Source organism: Oncorhynchus kisutch, linkage group LG13 (genome assembly GCF_002021735.2).
Source record: "Oncorhynchus kisutch isolate 150728-3 linkage group LG13, Okis_V2, whole genome shotgun sequence".
NCBI lineage: Eukaryota > Metazoa > Chordata > Actinopteri > Salmoniformes > Salmonidae > Oncorhynchus > Oncorhynchus kisutch.
Window position 1 is genome coordinate 64,456,615 of NC_034186.2, and position 23,841 is coordinate 64,480,455.

Below are 23,841 nucleotides of genomic sequence, written 5' to 3' on the forward strand. Positions count from 1 at the left end.
CTCTCTCCCCTTCTCCCTCTCTCATGATGTGAATTGATTCTGGAGCATCTGATCCCTACTACACTACACCATTATTGTGACACAGCTAAGAAGACTTTAGTTGGGTCAAGTCTGTTCGTCAGCAGCAGCCAGTAGACATTTTATTACATAACACTTAGGTTTCCACTTCAATAAGCATGATCACACTGGGTGATAACGCTGGATCACAGGCAGTACAACAATTTGTCTCACATTACTGGCCATTACAGGCCAGTCTAATTAGGCCTAGTCATAATCTCATTTTTCATTCCTAAACGGACAAAGACATTTAGAATTTTCAATGTCCAACAGTTGATGGTAAATAGATGATAACTGTGACCTTTCTATGGCATAATATCACCACTAGAAAGCAAGTAATGTTTAAATGGAATGGGGACATAAGACATGTTTTACTTTTATGTATTATTTATTTATTTGCATACGTATATACATATATACACATACACACTTTTTTTTTGAATATACCTTCCCCGCAAACCCTACCATCTCTCCCCCAATTGGAGTAAACTAATAAACAATTACACTTAGGCTTCTACCTTCAGTTTATACATACTATACATATTTTACAGACACAATCTACGTATTTTACAATAGTTATATTTTGTTTGTTTTTAGTACTTATTTTCCACCATAATTTGCAAATAAATTAATAAAAAATCCTACAATGTGATTTTCTGGATTTTTCCCCCATTTTGTGTGTCATAGTTGAAGTGTACCTATGATGAAAATTACAGGCCTCTCTCATCTTTTTAAGTGGGAGAACTTGCACAATTGGTGGTTGACTAAATACTTTTTTGCCCCACTGTACGTATATATAATATTCTATTGGTTGCAAAAAAATTGTATAATAATTTAAAATGAAAAATGTGAAGTTATGAATTTGCAGTTTTGCGTGTCAATTCATAAACCATGTGCCATGGAATCGGTACATCGAAAATCTCTTCCCAACTATTTTGCAATTTATATGGCACAGCTGTCAATTGTTTGGCCCTTAAATTAAATTGGTATATCTTTTTATTTATCACAATTTTATGTGGAGGGATTCTAATTGTAGTTTCAAAAGCAAACATGAATCATCAGTATACAATCTTTGTTTTTAAGCCACGGATTTCTAAACCCTTAATATTATTGTTAGATCTAATTTTAACAGCTAACATTTCGATGGCACTAATAGATATGTCGATAGTGGACAACCTTGTTTTACTCCTCTTGACAGTTTAAAACTTTCTGAGATGTAGCCATTATTTACTATTTTACACCTAGGGTTACTATACATAACTTTAACCCATTGTCACGCCCTGACCTTAGAGAGCTGTTTTATTGCTCTATTTGGTTAGGTCAGGGTGTGATGTGGGGTGGGCATTCTATCTTTTGTTTTTCTATTATTTTGTATTTCTATGTTTTGGCCGGGTATGGTTCTCAATCAGGGACAGCTGTCTATCGTTGTCTCTGATTGGGAACCATACTTAGACAGCCCTTTTTCCCACCTGTTTTGTGGGAAGTAATCTTTGTTTGTGGCACATAGCCCTTAAGCTTCACGGTTGTTTTGTACTGTTTTTGTCGGCATCATCCTAAATAAAGGGAATATGTATGCTCACCACGCTGAGCTTTGGTCTAGTTCTTTTGACGGCCGTGACACCCATTTTATAAGAGATTCTCAATAATTGAAATATTCTTGGCATTTATATATAAACTTCATTCATACTTTATCAAAATCCTTTTAAAAATTAGCTATGAAAACCAGGTCTGGTTTCCCCGATATTTCATAGTATTCTATTGTTTCCAGTGCTTGTCTTATATTATCTTCAATGTATCGTCTGTGTAGAAAATGTGTATGATTAGGCTGAATAATATCTGACAATACCTTTTTAATTCTATGTGCCAAGCATTTAGCTAGAATATTTGCATCACAACACTGAAGTGTAAGAGGTCTCCCATTTTTTAAATGGACTGGATCTTTATATACACCACTTAGATCCTGTTTCAGTAATAATGAAATCAGACCTTCTTGTTGCGTGTCCGATAATCTACATAGGAGTGGTTAAAACATGCTAATAATGCTCCTCAGAGTATATCAAAAAAAGTTTTGTATACTTCCACTGGTATGCCATCCAGCCCTGGAGTTTTCCCAGCCTTAAAGGTTTTAATTGTATCAATAAATTCATCCTCTGTAATTTGGCTTTCACATGAGTCTTTCTGTACAAATGTTAATTTTACATTATTAATAGGGAAAAAATCCATACAATTAGCTATAGTTAGTGGAGATGGAGGAGCCTGAAACGAAAACATATTCTTAAAGTACTTTACTTCCTCTTTCAAAATATATTTCGGTGAATCATGCGTGACTCCACTTGTAACAAGTTTCAATACATTTTTTTGTACCACATCAATGTTGAAGATTGAAAAATAATTTGGTGCATTTTTCCCCATATTCCATCCAGTTTGCTTTAAAAAAATGATATATATTACATTGGATCTTTCTTGAATAAGTTCCTCCATTTCTTTTTGTTTTTCCTCTATCTTATTCTGTGTATCTGTTAGTTTGTATTGCTATTTAACTGTACTGTTAGTCCATCAATTTCCTTTGTTAAAATGGACTCTTTTGATCTAGATTGCTTTTGTTTTATAGATGAGTACTGAATTGCATGTCCTCTAAAGGCACATTTAAAAGTGTCCCATACAATAAGGGGATCTGCTGTACCAATGTTACGTCAGAAAAAGTCAGTTATAAATTCTTCTGACCTAGTTACAGTGGCTTGCGACAGTATTCACCCAACCCTTGGCATTTTACCTATTTTGTTGCCTTACAACCTGGAATTAAAATGTATTTTTGGGGGGGTTGTATCATTTGATTTACACAACATGCTTTGAAGATGCAAAATATTTTTTCTTGTGAAACAAACAAGAAATAAGACCAAAAAAAGAGAACTTGAGTGTGCATAACTATTCACCCCCCGAAAGTCAGTACTTTGTAGAGCCACCTTTTGCAGCAATTACAGCTGCAAGTCTCTTGGGGTATGTCTCTATAAGCTTGGCACATCTAGCCACTGGGATTTTTGCCCATTCTTCAAGGCAAAACTGCTCCTGCTCCTTCAAATTGGATGGGTTCCGCTGGTGTACAGCAATCTTTAAGTCATACCACAGATTCTCAATTGGATTGAAGTCTGGGCTTCGACTAGGCCATTCCAAGACATTTAAATGTTTCCTCTTAAACCACTCGAGTGTTGCTTTAGCAGTATGCTTAGGGTCATTGTCCTGCTGGAAGGTGAACCTCCAACCCAGTCTCAAATCTCTGGAAGACTGAAACAGGTTTCCCTCAAGAACTTCCCTGTATTTAGCACTATTCCTTCAAATTGGACCAGTTTCCCAGTCCCTGCTGATGAAAAACATCCCCACAGCATGATGCTGCCACCACCATGCTTCACTGTGGGGATGTTATTCTCTGTGTGTTGAGAGGTGTTGGGTTTGCGCCAAACATAGCATTTTCCTTGATGGCCAAAAAGCTCAATTTTAGTCTCATCTGACCAGAGTACCTTCTTCCATTGGTTTGGGGAGTCTCCCACGTGCCTTTTGGCAAACACCAATTGTGTTTGCTTCTTTTTTTCTTTAAGCAATGGCTTTTTTCTGGACAGTCTTCTGTAAAGCCCAGCTCTTAAAGTGGTCCTATGGACAGATACTCCAATCTCCGCTGTGGAGCTTTGCAGCTCTTTCAGGGTTATCTTTGGTCTCTTTGCTGCCTCTCTGATTAATTCTCACCTTGCCTGGTCCGTGGGTTTTGGTGGGCGGCCCTCTCTTGGCAGGTTTGTTGTGGTGCCATATTCTTTCCATTTTTTTAATAATGGATTTAATGGTGCTCCGTGGGATATTCAAAGTTTCTGATATTTTTTTTTAACCCAACCCTAATCTGTATTTCTCCACAACTTTGTCCCTGTCCCTGACCTTGGTCTTCATAGTGCCACTTGCTTGGTGGTGCCCCTTACTTAGTGGTGGTGCAGACTCTGGGGCCTTTCAGAACAGGTGTATATATACTGAGATCATGTGACAGATCATGTGACACTTAGATTGCACACAGGTGGGCGTTATTTAACTAATTATGTGACTTCTGAAGGTAATTGGTTGCACCAGATCTTATTTAGGGGCTTCATAGCAAAGGGGGTGAATACATATGAACACACCACTTTCTGTTTTTTATTTTTTAGAATTTTTTTGAATCAAGTTATTTTTTTCATTTCACTTCACCAATTTTGAAATCCAAATAAAAATCCATTTAAATGACAGGTTGTAATGCAACAAAATAGGAAAAATGCCAAGGGGGGTGAATACTTTTGCAAGGCACTGTATAAACAAGTTATCCTCGCCCACGTGGAAATTCTGTAAGAGTAATATATATAGCAATTATGTGATGATCTGACCGGATTCTGTCCCCTATCAACACCTTTTAAACTTTTGATGACATAGAGGATGACATAAGAAAGTATTTAAGACGACTTGCTTGATTAAGTCTCCGCCATGTATATCTCAACAGGTCAGGGTATTTAAGCCTCCATATATCCACTAATTCCAATATATCCATGACATTCATGATTTTCTTAAGTGCCTGAGGGTGATAGTTTGTAGTGTGATTTCCTTTACGGTTCATTGAGGTATTTAAAACCGTATTAATATCCCCCACCATAATAAAAGAGTCTAGTGTTGCTTGTAGAGTTGATCAATTATTATATATATTTTCAAAGGAGCTTGGATCATCATTATTCGGACCGTATAGGTTAATAAGCCACATCTGTTTATTGTCCAATAACATATTTAAAATAATCCTTCTACCTTGATGATCTGTTTGGACAATTTGCACATTTGGATCAAAATTACTGTTAATTAATTTCATCACCCCTTTTGAATTTCTTTGCCCATGGGAGAAATATATTTCGTCCCCCCCCCCCCCCCAGTCCTTTTCCCACAAAACTTCATGTAAAATTGTTGAATGGGTTTCCTGTAAACAATAAATATTATGTTCCTTCTCTTTTAGCCAGGTAAATACTGATAGTCTTTTCTTATTATCTGCGAAGCCATTACAATTATAACTGGCTGTAATTATTTCCCCACATAATGAGAAGAAAGTTTCAATTCTATTTATCAAAATATATGTTTGTAAACGTACTATTAAAAAGAAACATGATGATTGAGTGTGATTGAGTCACCCACAGAAGAGAAGCAGATCAACCGCCAAATGCATTTCCATACCTCTCACATCGATTTGTATTATATATAGCCATTATACATTGGGGAGAACAAGTATTTGATACACTGCCGATTTTGCAGGTTTTCCTAATTAGAAAGCATGTAGAGGTCTGTAATTTTTATCAGAGATACACTTAATCTGTGAGAGACGGAATCTAAAACAAAAGTCCAGAAAATCACGTTGTATGATTTTTAAGTAATTCATTTGCACTTTATTGCATGACATTAGTATTTGATCACCTACCAACCAGCAAGAATCCCGGCTCGCACAGACCTGTTAGTTTTTCTTTTGAGAAGCCCTCCTGTTCTCCACTCATTACCTGTATTAACTGCACCTGTTTGAACTCGTTACCTGTATAAAAGACACCTGTCCACACACTCAATCAAACACACTCCAACCTCTCCACAATGGCCAAGACCAGAGCACTGTGTAAAGACATCAGGAATAAAATTGTAGACCTGCACAAGGCTGGGATGGGCTACAGGACAATAGGCAAGCAGCTTGGTGAGAAGTCAACAACTGTTGGCGCAATTATTAGAAAATGGCCCCGAAACCTGAAGGATCTGGAGAAGGTCTGTATGGAGGAGTGGGCCAAAATCACTGCTGCAGTGTGTGCAAACCTGGTCAAGAACTACAGGAAACGTATGATCTCTGTAATTGCAAACAAAGGTTTCTGTACCAAATATTAAGTTCTGCTTTTCTGATGTATCAAATACTTATGTCATGCAATAAAATGCTAATTAATTACTTAAAAATCATACAATGTGATTTTCTAGATTTTTTTGATTCCATCTCTCACAGTTGAAGTGTACCTATGATACAGACCTCTACGTGCTTTTTAAGTAGAGAAAACCTGCAAAATTGGCAGTGTATCAAATACTTGTTCTCCCCACTGTATATATATACTTTAAAAAATCCTGTTTATCTTATTTTCCATAATTAGCTATTAATATTTGTAGTAATGTAGGCAATTTATGCAATGGATTTTTACCTCTCACCAGTCTCGCCATTACGAAAATTACATTATGGCAAGCAATTATTATATTAGCAAACAATTATTGTGAATCATCCTATATTGTCCCTGACATCTTTTATTTTACTCCCTCGCAACAGTTGTGGGATACACACACACACACACTCATAAACACTCATACACACTCAACCCCTTTCCCCCACAACAACCATAGACTCAGATTCTCAACAGTTGCACCATCCCAGAGCCCAACTCAAGAAAGGTCTTGATTTATGAATGCATATACAGTTGCAGCTGTATGAGAAACCCTGTAAAACTCTTCAAAAAAATGGACAGAAATGGAGAGACTTGATGAACTATTGTCACATCCTAGATGATGGAGGTCAGATATACACCCTTCTCCTGACACACCCACAACATGGTCCCCTGTAGTGACCATATTCCCAAGCATCTCCGTGCAGTCAGACGTTTGATTTTGTGCCACCAGTAGACATTTTATTACATAACACTTAGGTTTCCACTTCAATAAGCATGATCACACTGGGTGATAACGCTGGATCACAGGCAGTACAACAATTTGGCTCACATTACTGGCCATTACAGGCCAGTCTAATTAGGCCTAGTCATAATCTCATTTTTCATTCCTAAACGGACAAAGACATTTAGCATTTTCATGTGCAACAGTTGATGGTAAATAGATGATAACTGTAACCTTTCTATGGTATAATATCACCACTAGAAAGCAAGTCATGTTTAAATGGAATGGGGGCATAAGAAATTAGTAAAGGGGCTGTCATGATGTTGGCCTGGGGAGAAGGTTTATGACATTCATAAATACCTCCTCCCCCCCTTTTTCCTCTCTCTACCCTACTGAGGTTACATTTGCAAAACCCTTGGTTAACATAGAGATTCTGGGAACATCAGTAGGTGGGGGGAAATGAACTATATTCTGGTAATCCGAACAATTGAACATATTCGGTGGTACTTGATGAATATGATGTCAGTTCAGTTGTCATCTGAGACATTCTCATCAATGATCAGATGACATAAACTCTACAGTAGAAAGTCTACACATCAGAGTTATCAGATTCACATGGAATTGTTTGAATATGAAATTATTTGTGATGGGATGAAATGTGATTTTAGCTTCTAAAATGTGAGATGTGGGTTTTCATAAGATAGGGCTGCTCAATCAGTGGCCCGCCCTGTGAAGGGACATGGGCTTTAAAACTTTTCAAACACGTCCTCCTCTCCCTTCGTATATAAGCCCTTGACGACAATAGAACTTCCTGTTCTGGGGATGTAGGATGACAGTCCTATGTCAGAATGGTTCAGATAATAACTACAGAACGAAGCCAACATCAGCGTGAGCTTTGGTTGCGAATGGTATGAACTTTGAACTCTTATTCACTACAGAAGTGATACCTCCTAGCCGTTGAGTTAGCGACCGCAGCTGCAAACGCAGGTTAGGAAGATACAGACAGAGTATCCCGTCTACCACACAGCGACGTTACTACAACGTATCCAATTGACAACCAGAGACATTCTTCAAAGGACTCGGTTTGGCAACACAGCCTTCCATCTACCACCAACCTACCAAAGCGCAGCTCAGAGTAAATATTTGTTGCATTTTCCTTTTCCAAATGGGCGGTAATTTAGAATACATAAGATACTGTATTTACGATAGCACAGCTTCCCCCTGTGTCCCTCAGTCTTCCCGCTCCTTCACTAAACCTAGGCCCTTTTCTTTTGTGTAACAAGCTGTCATATCTGTTCCGCCCGCTAGGGACGTTTTTCTTTATGACGTCATTTGTAATCAAGTTATGATTAATTGTGTGTATGTGTAATTCTGTGTGATTAGTTAGGTATTTAGTAAATAAATAATTCAACCCAATGTTGTATTGCTGATTCAACTTGGTAGCCAGGGTTCGTGCAGATAAAATAATTTACAACTTTCAGATGAGACTGAAATAAGATGACGATTGATATTGACTGCTATTGATGTAAAATATTACTAGGTCTTTAAGAGTTTATTTGGAAGATAACAGCTCTATAAATATTATTTCGTAGTGCCCGACTCTCTAGTTAATTACATTTACTTGATTAGCTCAATCAAGCGATATTAATTACGGATAAATTATTTTACAGAATAGCATGTCATATCACTTAATCCGGCATAGCCAAAGACACGACAGGGCTTTTCTAAAGATCCAATCAAATGAAAGTAATTGGTAAACCTCAGCCTGCTCTGAGCTGGATAGTGGAACAATCATGTACACAGAAAATATCCTGATTTATACCGTTGCCAATGTGACGGCCATCCTCTCACAAGAACAACCCCACTGTGTAATATGGTAAATGGTCAAAGCAAGGCAGCTATGTGGTGGAAAATGGCGCCTGACTACGGCATTTGATACAGGACAAAAATAGAAGGTACTTTGACATAGTAAACACTATATCTTTGTTGGAACCATAGGTCTCATTATACCACTGGTGTTATGATGGATGACTAGTATATTATTACCTTGTAAATCCTAACTCAGTGGTGCCTGATTGAGCTACAGCGTACTCATTTGTAAGCATGGCATGATGCTGTGTCATAAAAGTTAGTCACACCTCATACATTTTTCGTCGTGTTCCTAAAAAGCAAGAAGAATAAGCATAATTCAATTACACAATTCATTCAGTCTGCAATCCTTAAAAAGCCACTGAAAATGACCTCCTGATTTGGGTCATTGAAAGCTAATGGGCAATGCCACTGTACACTATGAATAGCCAGCGAGCAGCTCTGCATTACAACAGCTTACTGTACAGTGAGGGACAGGATGATCCCTGTAAGAGTCAACTCACATCAAACAGGCCAAGACAACCTTATGCCTTCCCAAAGCTCTGTATACTACACTCGGTGCCAATGTAATAACTTGGTAAATAGTTAATACATAGTGTTAATATACACTGAGTGTATAAAACATTAGAAACACCTTCCTAAAATTGAGTTGCACCCCTCCCCTTTGCCCTCAGAACAGACTAAATTTGTCGGGGCATGGACTCTACAAGGTGTTGAAAGCGTTCCCACATGGATGCTGGTCCATGTTGACTACAACTATTCCCACAGTTGTGTCAAATTGGCTGGACGTCCTTTGGGAGGTGGACCATTCTTGATACACACGGGAAACGGTTGAGCGTGAAAAACCCAGCAGCTTTGCAGTACTTGACCCTCAAAGCGGTGCGCCCGGCACCTACTACCATACACCGTTCAAAGGCACTTCAATCCTTTGTCTTTCCCATTCACCGGCTTAATGGCACACATACCCAATCAATGTCTCAATTGTCTCAAGGCTTAAAAATCCGTCTTCAACCTGTCTCCTCCCTTTTATCTACACTGATTGAAGTGGATATAACAAGTGACATCAATAAGGGATTATAGCCTCCACCTGGATTCATCTGGTCAGTCTATGTCAGTCTATGAGCAGGTGTTCCTAATATTTTGTACACTCAGTGTAGAGTGAATATAAGCATACAGTGCAATAGTTTTGAATTCCTTGGGAATTCAAAACCTAAAGACCTAAAGCTTTGTGTGGGCTGACATCATAGGCATGCATGCTACTGAGCTGCTGTAATGAGCCTCATCGTCAAGTGGACTAAAAGCTATGACAATCTCACTGATTAGCTCACAAGAGGATGACTCAGTATAAAATGTGGGATCTATACAATGTTTGTGGGAATGACATAATAACGTCCATTTGTCTAACTCATCACAAAATAAGGACAAGGAATAATAGACGACTATGACTAGCACAACATCTCCATGACTACCACAACAACTCCAAACAGAAATATGTCTCCATAAACTGAAAAGAATACTGTTTTGATAGTTGACTTCCCTAAATCATCGAGCTATGACTTATGTGATGCATATCGTCTTCCAATACAGACTGTCTAGTATATCATCGCGTTAGACACTCTTCAAAGGGTGAAAACTAAAATTAGCCCAGTCTCTTCTTAAATGACATATAACAACTTCAGCCAGGCCGTTTAGTACAGCCATATGAGTCAAAAAAGGCATGCTATTCATACCCTGGTCAAAACTAGTGCACTATATAGGAAATATGGTGCCATTTGGAACACATCCAAAGTCCTACTCAAGACTAACTAGGGCATCATAGTGGGTGCACCCAGAGCTCCCCAAACCAAAGAAATATGTTTCAGTGCAACAAGAAAGAGCAACTTTGTGCCAAGAGTTCAACGCTCTACAAGGCAGCAGCAATTAGGAAGCCTGCTGGAGAGGTTACAGAAAGTGGGGTGGCCTTTTCTGTCCATTTCCCTGTGGCTTCAGGATGAATAGTGTTGTAGGATACTGACAGGCCAAACAACATATCCATGGTTGCATCCCAAATGGCACCCTATTATAGTGAACATATTACCTATTCCCTAAATAGTACCTCAAAGGCATAGGGCTCTGGTCAAAAGTAGTGGACTATATGGAATAGCTTTTGGGACTCAGCCAACATATTCCTTGCTCCTATCTATCGTATGCTTGGACACAGTTATGGGTCATGTTGTTTGCTCTGTGTTTCACTGGCCTCTCTCTTACACCGTCATAACTAGCTTTCACAGTTTTAGCACCTACACAATATGTGTGAAATTTGAAAGTCTAAATGCATCACCATGCAAAACACTTACTAGCTTCAACACTGCACAAAATACAACCTAATTACCCGATACAGCAAGCTATGCTTAGTCCTTACAGTTAACAATAATAGTACAAATGAGCTACACAAACCTCAAAGCATCTAGACAGAGACCATTTACAGGCAAATGTTGTTCATGCACATCATTCAGGTTCATGTTGCTATTGTTAACTCCCAGGACATGGTCTATAACAGCTACAGCAGAAAACACTGGCCACATACCAACAGTAGACTGCAACAATATAATACAATCCATTATAGCATTCCAAGCTGTCTTAAAGAGACATCGAGAGGAAATATTTGTGGTACCTATGGGAGAAAGGAACATAGGCAGATGTATATATATCTACCTTGTTAGATATGACCATCAGCCTATAGTTCGAGGTCCCTTGACTCCATTAATGTTGGGACATTCCTTCGCCAAACCCAATTCCTAACATTGTCTTTAGACAGCTCTTTCTTAACTTCCTTTACCTCCATACTCCAGTGACCTAAAAGCTCAAGTCAATGCTATGCAACATGCATTCACTAAAGAATAGAATAGAATGCATTATATAAATCATTAGGCTATATCACTCGTCTTTCCAATAGACTCAGTCCCTTCTTCACTTCAGCTTGACCCTGTCTGTCCCACTCAAACTTCTGTCTGTGTGTCATCCATGGGGATGGTGGGAAACAGACTTCTTGACCAAGATGCACCAGACCAGATGCTACAGAAACAGCTGAGCGCAAACGAACAGCTGCTCTGACTGTGGATCATCTGAGGTGGTCTCATCATGGTCCAAGGACGTTCCCAAGGCACCTATATGCACTTTTTTTTACTTTCCAAAATGTTCATTCCTTTAAAATTACATTCTTACCCCAATTAATGTGGGGGGAAATGATGGCAGCGTGTGGTGTGGACCACTTCTGGGATGAATAGGTTTGGCCTACTAGGGTAAAAAAAATAATACATTGTTAGGTCATTAAATTGACTAGAGAGAAAAAAAATATTAGAATGTATACCAGAGATAAAATCAATGGTATTAGATATGTTAAAGTAAATAACCCTAATAACACAATAATCTGAATATTTTGTAAGGATACATGTTCTAGGGATTCGTTTATTGCCCTGATGGACTAATGGGTGTCTAAATAAACCAAACAGCAATAGAGAAACGTGATAGTCTGTTCTTGGTTAGTCCATAACACATTGTATGAGAGTAAACAGGAAGATGTTTCCGTAGGCTACGTAGGCCTGGCCTAAAACTCAGTTATGTTCCAGATAGATTGTGCAGCTTCTTCACCTGGGCGGCATCATAGACTGCAGTTTGTTTACATGATAGGCTATCACAATCAATAGGATGTGGTTCTGACTAACAAGCAGCTCACTGCCGAAGGTTCATTGGCCACGACGCAGGGTACAGAAAAATGTAAATATGTTTTCTACACACATCTCGAGATAGGATACATTTATTACATTTCATTTCTAGATTATAAACCACCCAAGACACATGTTTTTTTACATTAAAGTGTGCGTAATTTACTATAATCTGAGGTTCACTCTGTTATCATATTGGAATAAAAGCAGAGAGGATGACAGGGAGCCTGTTTAGGAGGATAATAATCGTATCTCTCTAACGCATCCACCCACCAATGGCTGAATTTGTTGATCAGTTTAGCATCTATACGGGAACAATGTAGATGGCATTATCAATACAGTGGGCTTCCGGAGGTTCTCGCCCCTCTTTCACTTACCGGACTTGAAAAACGCCGCTATGTCGGCCGCATCTTTAGCAGCCTCATCTATTCCCTCTCCAGAGCTCATGGCTGGAATACCGATATGGAAGAATAATCTCCAAATAATTGACTTCCTCTAGATTTTCCGAGAAAATTGAAATGGAACACCATTGAAATTATATTCTACTGTAACACGCACGCAATCTTTTCTCTCTTCAATAGGCAAGAGACCTCCATCTTGGCGAGAATGAAAATTCTTATTACCGATCGGCGGCGCTCCAGAGCCTGAGCACAGAGGCAGAGGGGGAAGTCCGTTGATAAAGGGGAGGTCTTGTATGGGGTCTCTGGCCCTGCTGGAATATCCCTGAAATTTTTAGGCATTGTGCGCCACAAATGGGATGAAAGGGGAGCCAAATCGGTTGGGTAGGGGAGCCAAATCATAAAGGCTACTTGGTGTAGCCTGGGTGCCAGTCTGTTTCTGCTCTCTTGCCAACTCCTTACGGATTTGTCATTGTCAAACATGTTTTGTTTGACAATGACAATGGAATTGGCAAAATCACAAACAGATCTGGGACCAGGCTACACTTGGCCACCAGACATGATATAATATAGACATAGACCTTTCATAGGCTATGGTAGCCAACAGGAAAACATAGCTATGAGAGAGGCTAGGAATAAAATGTTATTTATCACAAAAACACTTCCTACACTGGGAATAATCAAGACATTTCGTCTGTTTAGCCTACCTGATGATGACTGGCCTGGTGTTATTATTTTCCATTAAATATTGTATAGAACTACCTACAATAATGATTGATAGACGTCTGCTATAAAATATCTAGATGGTTCATTCTGCGATCAAACACTGCCTCCCACTGGTTTAAAAAAGTATAAGGTACCTTTATACATGCATTGTGTCCTCTTCATACTGTTGGCATACAGATTGGCCTATGTTGTGATGCACAAATTCTGCAGTTTAGAAAGCCGCTAGTAAAAATCAAGTAAAGAAGATTATTATAGTGTCCATTTGGAAATGCATTGTCTCCGCTCCTCTCATGGCCTACATTACAAAGTGTCATCGAGGCATCTTGAAAATATCTATAAGTGTGTCCTGTGATACACTCAACGGCTGCATCAACGTCTCAATTCATGGCCCCCTACTCATATTCCACACAATGTTGGCGTGCGGCTGGGAATTACATAGACGCATGTTTGAAAGACAAATGCTTGTATATGCCTGTACGCTCTCCATACTTGTGCATCCCACCTGTGTGACCCATTCCCTCTAGAGTAACGTTAGAAATGAAAGCGAATATACAAATACAGACAGACGACCAACTGTAGACTAGCAGCCTTCACAAGAACATGTGTTGGCCAAAAAAGGCGTCCTACAAACGTATCTTTCCAAATGGATTAAAAATTAATCAATATCGGATTTTTTTTCTCAATGATCTAATGAGAAGTTTATTTGCGGCCCCATGAGTGGACCGTGACAAAATCATGTGGATTTGTGGTGTTTCTACCCAAACTATTTATATGGTCAACACCCAGCTAGCACAGTTGATTTGGGCCGATTCCTCAATGCTAGCTGTGCATGGTGCAGCCTGCAGGGAAGTATTTGTAGCTGCCCCCATCAGAATTTTTTTTCTCCGTGCTATCCGGAATCCTTGGGACGTCCATACCCCATTGAAGTAAACATTCAAAGGGGTTAAGGTACGGGTTAAGGTTGGGGTTAGCATTAGGTCATAATTATGGTTAATGTTAGGGTATGGGTTCAGGTTAGGGTTTAGGATATGGAAGTTCCAAGGATGCTGAATAGCAAATTCAGCACAAATCATTTCCTTGGTCCTACGTAACCAAGGAAACAGCTAACACAATGTAATTGGTGGGAAAGTGTTATCTGAGAACTGCAGCGTGAGACCCTCGAGCCAGCCCGGGACACCAAGGACCAAAATATAGGAATTCCACGTGACATGGAAAACTTGCAACTGTTTCCAGAATTCTGATACTGTATTTACACTTCAAAGACATATTCGTGATGGTGTGGAAACAACATGTCTCTCAGCTCGCGTTCTGCGAAGTCCAACTAGAGAACAGGTCCCAACCCGCAGTCCCCGTGGAATCAATAAAGGAAATGCAGGTTTGGTGATGGTATTATCAGCTATTTCGCTTGTGTAGATGTGATTGTAATGTATATTAGTTGGACTGTATATCTTTGTATTTGTCTGGTGGTGGTGGCAAGGTAGCCAATAGCTTGCATCGTGTTGTAGTCCTGTTTCCTTATCCCTGCCAATAAAATGATGGCATTTTCTGGTAATGAAGAGCATGCATATGTAGACTCAAGAGCTCACAATAATTTAAGCATGGCTAATGGCTGTATCCAGGCATTCTGCTTTGAGTGTGCATAAGAACAGCCCTTAGCCGTGGTATATTGGCTATATACCACAGCTCCTCTGGCCTTATTGCTATTATACATTGGATACCAACATAATTAGAACAGTACAAATAAAAATTGTGTCATACCTATGGTATGTCTTTCAGCCAATCAGCATTCAGGACTCAAACTTTATAATTTGCAATATAAACTGGGTGGTTCGAGCCCTGAATGCTGATTGGCTGACAGCTGTGGTATGTGATACGTATACCATGGGTATGACAAAACATGTATTTTTACTGGTCTAATTACGTTGGTAACCGGTTTATAATAGCAATAAGGCACCTTTTGAGTTATATGGCCAATATACCACAACATACCACAACATAGGGCAGCGCACAATTGGCCGAGCGTCGTCCGGGGTGTGGCCGGGGTAGGCCGTCATTGTAAATAAGAATTTGTTCTTAACTGACTTGCCTAGTTAAATCAAGTTTAAATGTAGAATTATTATTTTTTAAATGTTATGGGGACATTTTGTGGATATTATGGTGATGTTATGGGGACATGTTGTGCATGTTATGATGCTTCTCTTAGATCCCTCTCTGAGCTCTCACCAGATCATACATAATTCAGTTGGGGACTCCAAATGAGATGTCTCACTTTAGAAATCAGCCATGCCTTATTGAAATACAAATGATCTAACTGCTTTTAAATGCAAAGATGCACAATCATTTTCCAAGTATCAAACACTCTCTCACCCCATATGAGGTCAGCTTTCTCTGTGATCGTCCTCGGTCAATATTGTGTAATCTAATGGAATTTAATATTGAGGACCACTTTGGAAACAAGCGTTATAATGAATAGTTTCAAGTGATATCCTCTGGGTTCACACTGTACATTTTGTTGTATATGTCTGTTACCCAAAATAAATTCCATTCAATAGGCTGGTGTGTTTGTTTCTTGGTGTATGTTGTTCTCTTTGGACAGGCAGTAGCCAAATGCTGGTTGCCCTTTTGAATTTGAAGTTTGGGTGGATTGTTTTGTCACTCAACATTTCTCCACACTTGTTGGTCCCTTCATTTTTGAAGGATTGGCTCTGTCATATTAATCTTCAGCTCCTGGCACTTTCATCTCACCCCACTTTTCACCACTTTACATTAGTGTTATTCCTTTCTAGTTTCAGTACAACATGCATACAACATGCACACGGGTGAATGGCTTTTATTAAGAAGTCATTGTGTTCCTTGGTTGGATTGAACTAGACCTAGCCTAACCCGAGTTCCACAACATAGGTCGAGGCCTAGTATTGTGTATTGCTCTTTAACACCATCCATTCTCTGTTGGTCAATCCCTTTCTCATGTAATTGGACCACAGGGCTCTTTTATACCTGTCCAGGTGAGACATGTCTGTCACTGACTGTAAGAGTAGCCTCAACTGTATAACAATGACACATTCAGCCCCCAGCCCCATTGTTGACGTTGGTAAGGCGATAGCACTGCTTTTGATCATTACCTAGCCGGAAGGTGGTCACGCAATACTACACTATCTAGTTAGCAAGCTTCTGTCTGAAGAGAAAACAATATTATAATTTCAGACAGTAACCTTTGGGCTGGAAAATAAGATGCTGGTCACTGGCAGTGCTTGTTCTGCAGTGCATGCACTGGAATTGTTGTCCTTGTTCTTATGAATAGTAATTAATGTCAATTAAGAGGGTGGATTCCTTGAATAGGTTGCTTTGTTGAGAGTGGCGATGCTTCACTTTAAACCTGACTATCAAAACAAGGTAAGCTACACAGTTCTGTTACATGACGTTACTTAGGCTACACCCTGGTCCCAATCTGTGACCAAATCATGCATTTCATCATTAATGTTTTTAATTGTATTTATTTTAAATACAATAACAGTCTTCTGGACTGTTTACCAGACCATTGTGTAGATAGAGGTTCAGCCTGTAGGATATGTTGCCCAAATATAAATTATCAATAAGAGGTATGGATTTTACAGTACTGGGGATTCATGAAAATACAGAGGTGGGTAACACACTACAAGTAACACGTTACAGTACTTGAGTAGTTTTCTTTTAGGAATGTGTACTTTACTTTTACTTGAGTAAATCCTGTAGGGAAAAACATACGTTTAAAAAACTTTTTCAAATGTATGAAAACTGTGTGAATATCACTGTCTTATTGCTTTTGTTAGGTTTATATTGGCTGCAAAAGGCTCTATTTCTTGTTTGCCTATCTTTAGATTTAGTTAGTTAATTGAAAACATGTCACAAGTATCATAATTCAATGTAAATTTGTATTTAGGTTATTGCTTTTCGATCAATTTACTCAACATAATAAGCTACTGTAAGAACATAAACAAAACATTGATAGAATGAAAAATAGGCAGATGTGTAGGCTCCTTAACAGCTTCTACCCCCAAGCCTCATCTTCTCGACAGCACTCACTAATATCTATCTGGAGCTACAGTTGAAGTCGGAGGTTTACATACATACACCTTAGCCAATGTACTTGGCTAAGGTGTATGTAAACTTCCGACTTCAACTGTTAATCTCAGTTTTTCACAATTCCTAACATTTAATCCTAGTAAAAAGTCCCTGTCTTATGTCAGGTAGGATCACTACTTTATTTTAAGAATGTGAAATGTCAGAATAATAGTAGAGAGAATGGTTTATTTCAGCTTTTATTTCTTTCACCGCATTCCCAGTGGGTCAGAAGTTTACATACACTCAATTAGTATTTGGTAGCATTGCCTTTAAATGGTTTAACTTGGGTCAAACGTTTCGAGTAGCCTTCCACAAGCTTCCCACAATAAGTGGGAAGCTGTTAGTCCTTTTCTTTCTGAAGTATTTCTAGATTTTTTTGGTCAAGATATTTTCATTCAAGCCATTCAGTTCTTATCTGAGCTGAAAGCTTGCAGGCAGTTGAGGCTGCCATTGTGTACGCTTGGTGCTTGGTGCTTTATGCTCAGTGTGCTGTAGCTCTTCTCTGTAGGCTGAAGCCTGAGGTGGCTGCTTGCTCATCATGAAAGCCTTGGACTGGAATCACTGCCAGCTCAGGGAGCAGGTGTGATGTGTGTGTCGCCCAGCAACCCTTGTCTTGGCTAGCTTATATAAGCATGTATTTCCTCCAGTGGTTCTGTTCAGGCAGTGTGGTGAATCAGTATTGTACTGGCTGGCCTGCGTTGCACATGCTTCGTCTATTGGCACCCTTTTCCCTACATCGTGCACTACTTTTGACCAGAAACCAAGCAGTGCACCATATAGGGAGTAGGGTTGCATTTAGGATGTAGTCTGGGGCTAGTGTTTGTCCAATAGGTCAATAGCTGTGTTTGGTCTTTCGTGTCCAGGCTTGTTGACTGCTGGGTGCTGCCTCTGATCTGATGCATGCTGTAAATCTTTATCCATCTTCTTCTGCTATCTTCTTCCACAGCCTTCTACTCCCACCAGATACCTGGATGAAACTCATGTGGAGCTATCTTTTAATTGGACTAATCCATTGAGGTTATAAAATAAGCCATAGTAAATGTGACTCAGACTTGGCCTTAACGTCTTTAAAGTGCAATAGAGATAGACCAGTGAGCCGGCTTGGCATGAATAACTCAACAGTCTGAATGTGACCACACTTTATCCATGGCATCAAATGCATTCTTAGGGGAAAATGTATAGCGTTTGCCAAATAGTAGTGTAGATATAAAGAAATGCAGGAAAAGCTTAAGTGTGCTTAGTATTCTTGGTCTGCCGGTAAATGGTCTGGCCAGTAGCTATAAAATGCTTTGTTATTAAGTTGCAATGTGCTGAACCCAAAGGGCCTATATCTCAAATTAGACCCTTACAAGTAAAAGGTAGCTTAACCTAGAACGAAACACTTCTCCAGACAACACAGGCTCAATTCCAGACTGTCAATGGGGAAAATAAAACCAGAGTTTGAAAGCGTCTGCAACCGGCCCACAAAATACAACACAAAGTCGGCTTAATTTATTGGTTTGCCTTTTTCCTGCCGTTACCTAGCAGCACCACCAAGCAACTCATTGTGGTAGATTTTACTATCTCTATTCTCTGTCTTCTTTAGCATGAGGCCCCCAGCCACTGGGCTGTCCAGGGTAGTGTTATAGCCTAGCCAGTTGGATGTTAAGCTTCTATCTGTGCTGTTTGTGCTACTGTCTGGACGTTTCACTGTATATAACCTGTGGATAGCTAGTGGGTAGGAGTGGTATAGAAGACAGAGAAAGAGGCATAGCTAAAAAAGTCTACAGTATATAGTATAACATTTTTCTACAGAAAATGTTTTTATCAGAGATCACAGTTCAAGAGATTTCCATGAAGGAATAGGCTATCACTTTCATTTTCACATCTTTGTGTGGGGTTTTGCTGTTTTTTCACAGTTTTTTCATGGATTTTACTGTTAATAACAAAGCTGCAGTATATATTGAAGATATTGTATTTTTTTCAGATATTTCTTCAATGGAGTCTGCAAGTATCCTGAATTTTGCTGTGTTGGCTGACATGTGAAAGTGATTGTCATTCTGTGAACCTTTTGAACAATGGCTGACTCAAAGTCTAGAAGGAGCAAAAGGGAGCCTCAATCCTATCTCATATCTAACAGTGAGATTGTTGCATTCAAAGTATGTGTGAATGACTCTGTTGTATCCAGTCATTATGATTTGAATTACTTGAATTGTTTCCGGGCTGAAATATTAATCAGAATTTGGTTCCACCTCTTGTCGAAGCAATCCGTCCAGTTTGAGTCTGTACTGGGGTTGACTTGATGAGGCCTCTCTCTGTCTCTTTGTTTGCAGCAAAAGCTGAAAGAGGAGCGTGAGGCTAAGAGAGCTCAGCTGGATGGCAGACATGACTACGTCCTCAGCATCGTGGCTTCCTGCCTGGGCCTGGAGAAGGCTGACGTAGAGGATGCCATTCTGGAGGGAACTCAGGTAGGGCATAACACTTCATCACCGCTCCACCTCCGTCAATCCCCTGTACTGTGGTCCCTTGTGACAGACTGTAAAGTAGCTAGCCACTGCTTGCGGATGCAACATTTGTTTCTACATTTCAAGACGACCTGTATTGTAATAACTTGTGCAAAAGCGATTGAATCAAGTAAAAGTAAATTAATTGTGGGAACGGTGATTGTGATGAACCTGTCTCCCATAGATTGAACGCATGGAGCAGTTCTTTGTGGCTGAGGGACTTCCTCATATCATGTTCTACTATCAGGATGTGGAGCCAGCTGAAGCAGGTGAGATGATTGGCCATGTAGGGAAATAATAGGGGAATATAATAATAGCAGAGTAATAACACAGTTAATAGTAGAGTTACAGCTCAAAGAGGTTGAATCTTGCGAACAGTTTGATTCATGTATCTTACCCTTCTTCCTGTCATAAAGATGATATAGTGGGTAGTGGGTAACTGCTTTGTTTGTCTCCCTAGCAGCAGCATCAGCAGCTGTCTTGGCCCTCAACCGGAGTAAGAAGGCCAAGGTATTTGTCACTGAGGGCAAAGATGTGGCTCTGACTGGTGTCTGTGTGTTCTTCACAAGAGCCAACCTCTCCAAGGCTATCACCTCTGAGAATGTGCACAGGGTGAGTCTCCACCTTACTATCTTACCAACACAAGGCTCTCCAACCCTGTTCCTGGCGAGCTACCGTCCTTTAGGTTTTCACTCCAACCCTAATCTAGCACACCTGAATCTAATAGTTAGCTGGTTGATGGCCTGAATTAGGTTAGTTACAACTGGGGTTGGATTGAAAACCTACTGGAGGGTAGCTTTCCAGGAACTGGGTTGGAGAACCCTGATCCAACACATAGTTGGCATTATACGTTTTATCAATATTTATATGTCTAAGGGCTTAAACAATGTTCGTATAACAATGCTCTTATCATTTATAACACTATTTACCCTTGCCTTCAGGCAAACAATATTAGTAACAGTATGACACGTCAGCCCAATCTTTGCTTCTAAAATGGTGTCATCCCCTGGCCTACTGTGTGGTCATGTCTATCTAAAGTTCTCTGGCCCTGGTAGGAGGTGAATTTCAACATGCTGGACACCACAGAGGTAGGCCTGCTTAAAAGTGTGGAGCAGCTGATGTCTGAGATCTTCATACCCAGCCTGAAGAAGATGGACCATGGCTGGGGAGAGCTGGCCAGCCCACAGGCCCAGTCAGTTAAACAGAATTTCATCAGCTCACTGGACAGCTTTGTGTCTGTGCTGGCCGGGGCGCAGGAGAGCCTGCAGGAGAAGGTAGATGACGTGCAAACTCAAATGACCTGGCTTCAAATACTACTTCAAATATCTAAATTACTTTCACATGCATTTCAAAGTACTTATTCAGATGTGTTTTATTTGAAAAGACAAGTAGTTGAATATTGGAATGTATTTGGAAAACTCAAATACACTGACTCAAATACACTCCCATGTATTTAACCCAGGTATTTGAAAATAGTATTTGAAATAAGTATTTTCAAATACTTTCAAAAAGTATGCTATTTATAGGGAAAAAAATGAAAATACTTTCAATATATGTAGTTTATTCAGGCCACATTATATGAAAATACTCAAATACGCAGAAAATAAGTATTTAAATAACAAATAATCAAATACACACACACTCACATGCTTATCAAAACAATCAAATGTAATTTTTCAATTACGAATATATGGATATACAATTGATATCATTAATCGTTTCATTTAGGTGAATCTAAAAGTGTGTGACGAATTTGACCTGAAGACACTGAAAGGCCCGTCTGACTACATTGCTGTGGCTAACAGCGCAGAGGCAACAGAGAAGATAGAGGCCTGTATGAAAGTGTGGATCAAACAGATTGAACAGGTAAAATAGATTGAACCTCAATAGCACACCTTTCTCCTCCATGGCCCTGTTTAATTGTGGGTGGAGGTGTGTGTTCAATATAGTAAATACAATCCAACTTTATTTATCCACTCAGGGGAAATTACATCAAGATCCACCACATCTAATACAATTGACAGATATTGCATTCCCCAATCAGCAGTGATTGTGTTGTATCCAGGTGCTGGCTGAGAGTGACCAGCTGAGGAAGGAGGCAGATGACCTGGGGCCGCGGGCCGAGCTGGACCACTGGAAGAAACGCATGTCCCGCTTCAACTACCTCCTGGACCAGCTGAAGAGCCCCGATGTCAAATCTGTCCTGGGCGTTCTCATGATGGCCAAGTCAAAACTCATCAAGGTGAGCAAGCTGTTACACCCTGTCCTCCGTAACACAGGAGTAGATGTTAAAGGCCTGCTAATAAAATGTTAAAATCTCAATTTCGATTTTTGCCACGTGAGACTCGTTCGTGGGAGTCGGTCACATTAAAAGATTAAAATAAAGCACTCCTCTATGCTTAGTGTACATGGCTCTCATATCTGAATTCAGTTGGTGTTTCCTGTATAACTGTAGCAGAATAGGCACAGTGTATGTTTGATGACTGTATCTGTCCCACCAGTCCTGGCGAGAGCTGGACACCAGGATCACTGACTCAGCCAACGAGGCCAAGGACAATGTGAAGTACCTCTACACTCTGGAGAAGTTCTGTGACCCGCTCTACAACAGTGACCCTGTGAGAGACTAATATTGTATACAGTTTTCAATATCTTCCTCTAAGATTTACTAACAACAGATTTACATAGTTTTCCAGTTTCCCGGACACAGATAATGCCAAATCCTGGACTAAGAAGCACTCTCAATTAAAAACCCTGTAGTCCAGGACTTGGTTTAATCTGGCAAACCGGTCTACTATGTACAGTTATTAAAACTCGTTTTCAACCACTCCACAAATTTCTTGTTAACAAACTATAGTTTTGGCAAGTCGGTTAGGACATCTACTTTGTACATGAAACAAGTAATTTTTCCAAAAATTGTTTACAGACAGATTATTTCACTTATAATTCACTGAATCACAATTCCAGTGGGTCAGAAGTTTACATACACTAAGTTGACTGTGCCTTTAAACAGCTTGGAAAATTCCATAAAATGATGTCATGGCTTTAGAAGCTTCTGATTGGCTAATTCACATCATTTGAGTCAATTGGAGGTGTACCTGTGGATGTATTTCAATGCCTACCTTCAAACTCAGTGTCTCTTTGCTTGACATCATGGGAAAATCAAAAGAAATCAGCCAAGACATCAGAAAAATAATTGTAGCCCTCCATAATTGTAGCCCTCATCCTTGGGAGCAATTTCCAAACGCCTGAAGGTACCACGTTCATCTGTACAAACAATAGTACGCAAGTATAAACACCATGGGACCATGCAGCCATCATACCGCTCAGGAAGGAGACACATTCTGTCTCCTAGAGATGAATGTACTTTGGTGCGAAAAGTGCAAATCAATCCCAGAACAACAGCAAAGGACCTTGTGAAGATGCTGGAGGAAACAGGTACAAAAGAGTCTATATCCACAGTAAAACGAGTCCTATATCGACATAACCTGAAAGGCCGCTCAGCAAGGAAGAAGCCACTGCTCCAAAACCACAATAAAAAAGCCAGACTACGGTTTGCAACTGCACATGGGAACAAAGATTGTACGTTTTGGAGAAATGTCCTCTGGTCTGATGAAACAAAAATAGAGCTGTTTGGCCATAATGACCATTGTTATGTTTGGAGGAAAAAGGGTGATGCTTGCAAGCCGAAGAACATCATCCCAACCGTGAAGCACGGGCATGACAGCATCATGTTGTAGGGGTGCTTTGCTGCAGGAGGGACTGGTGCACTTCACAAAATAGATGGCATCATGAGGGAGGAACATTATGTGGATATATTGAAGCAACATCTCAAGA

At 39.8% G+C, this 23,841-nt stretch overlaps 2 protein-coding genes across 3 annotated transcripts in view; one reads left to right on the forward strand and one right to left on the reverse strand.

The window, feature by feature from the left end:
• LOC109901700 (triple functional domain protein) overlaps positions 1-12,900 on the reverse strand; it is a 148,306-nt gene extending 135,406 nt beyond the window's left edge. For both annotated transcript variants that reach the window (XM_031786915.1, XM_031786917.1), the window contains exon 1: positions 12,677-12,900. In XM_031786915.1, the coding sequence (XP_031642775.1) occupies positions 12,677-12,746 (70 nt within the window). In that variant the 5' untranslated portion in view covers positions 12,747-12,900. The remainder of the gene's footprint in view (positions 1-12,676) is intronic.
• Positions 12,901-14,585: 1,685 nt separating this feature from the next.
• Positions 14,586-23,841, forward strand: part of LOC109901699 (dynein heavy chain 5, axonemal) — an 80,846-nt gene continuing 71,590 nt past the window's right edge. The window contains exons 1-8 of the mRNA XM_031786918.1: positions 14,586-14,798; positions 19,837-19,971; positions 20,192-20,288; positions 20,471-20,619; positions 21,063-21,281; positions 21,736-21,873; positions 22,073-22,249; positions 22,509-22,622. Of these exons, the coding sequence (XP_031642778.1) occupies positions 14,697-14,798; positions 19,837-19,971; positions 20,192-20,288; positions 20,471-20,619; positions 21,063-21,281; positions 21,736-21,873; positions 22,073-22,249; positions 22,509-22,622 (1,131 nt within the window). The 5' untranslated portion in view covers positions 14,586-14,696. The remainder of the gene's footprint in view (positions 14,799-19,836; positions 19,972-20,191; positions 20,289-20,470; positions 20,620-21,062; positions 21,282-21,735; positions 21,874-22,072; positions 22,250-22,508; positions 22,623-23,841) is intronic.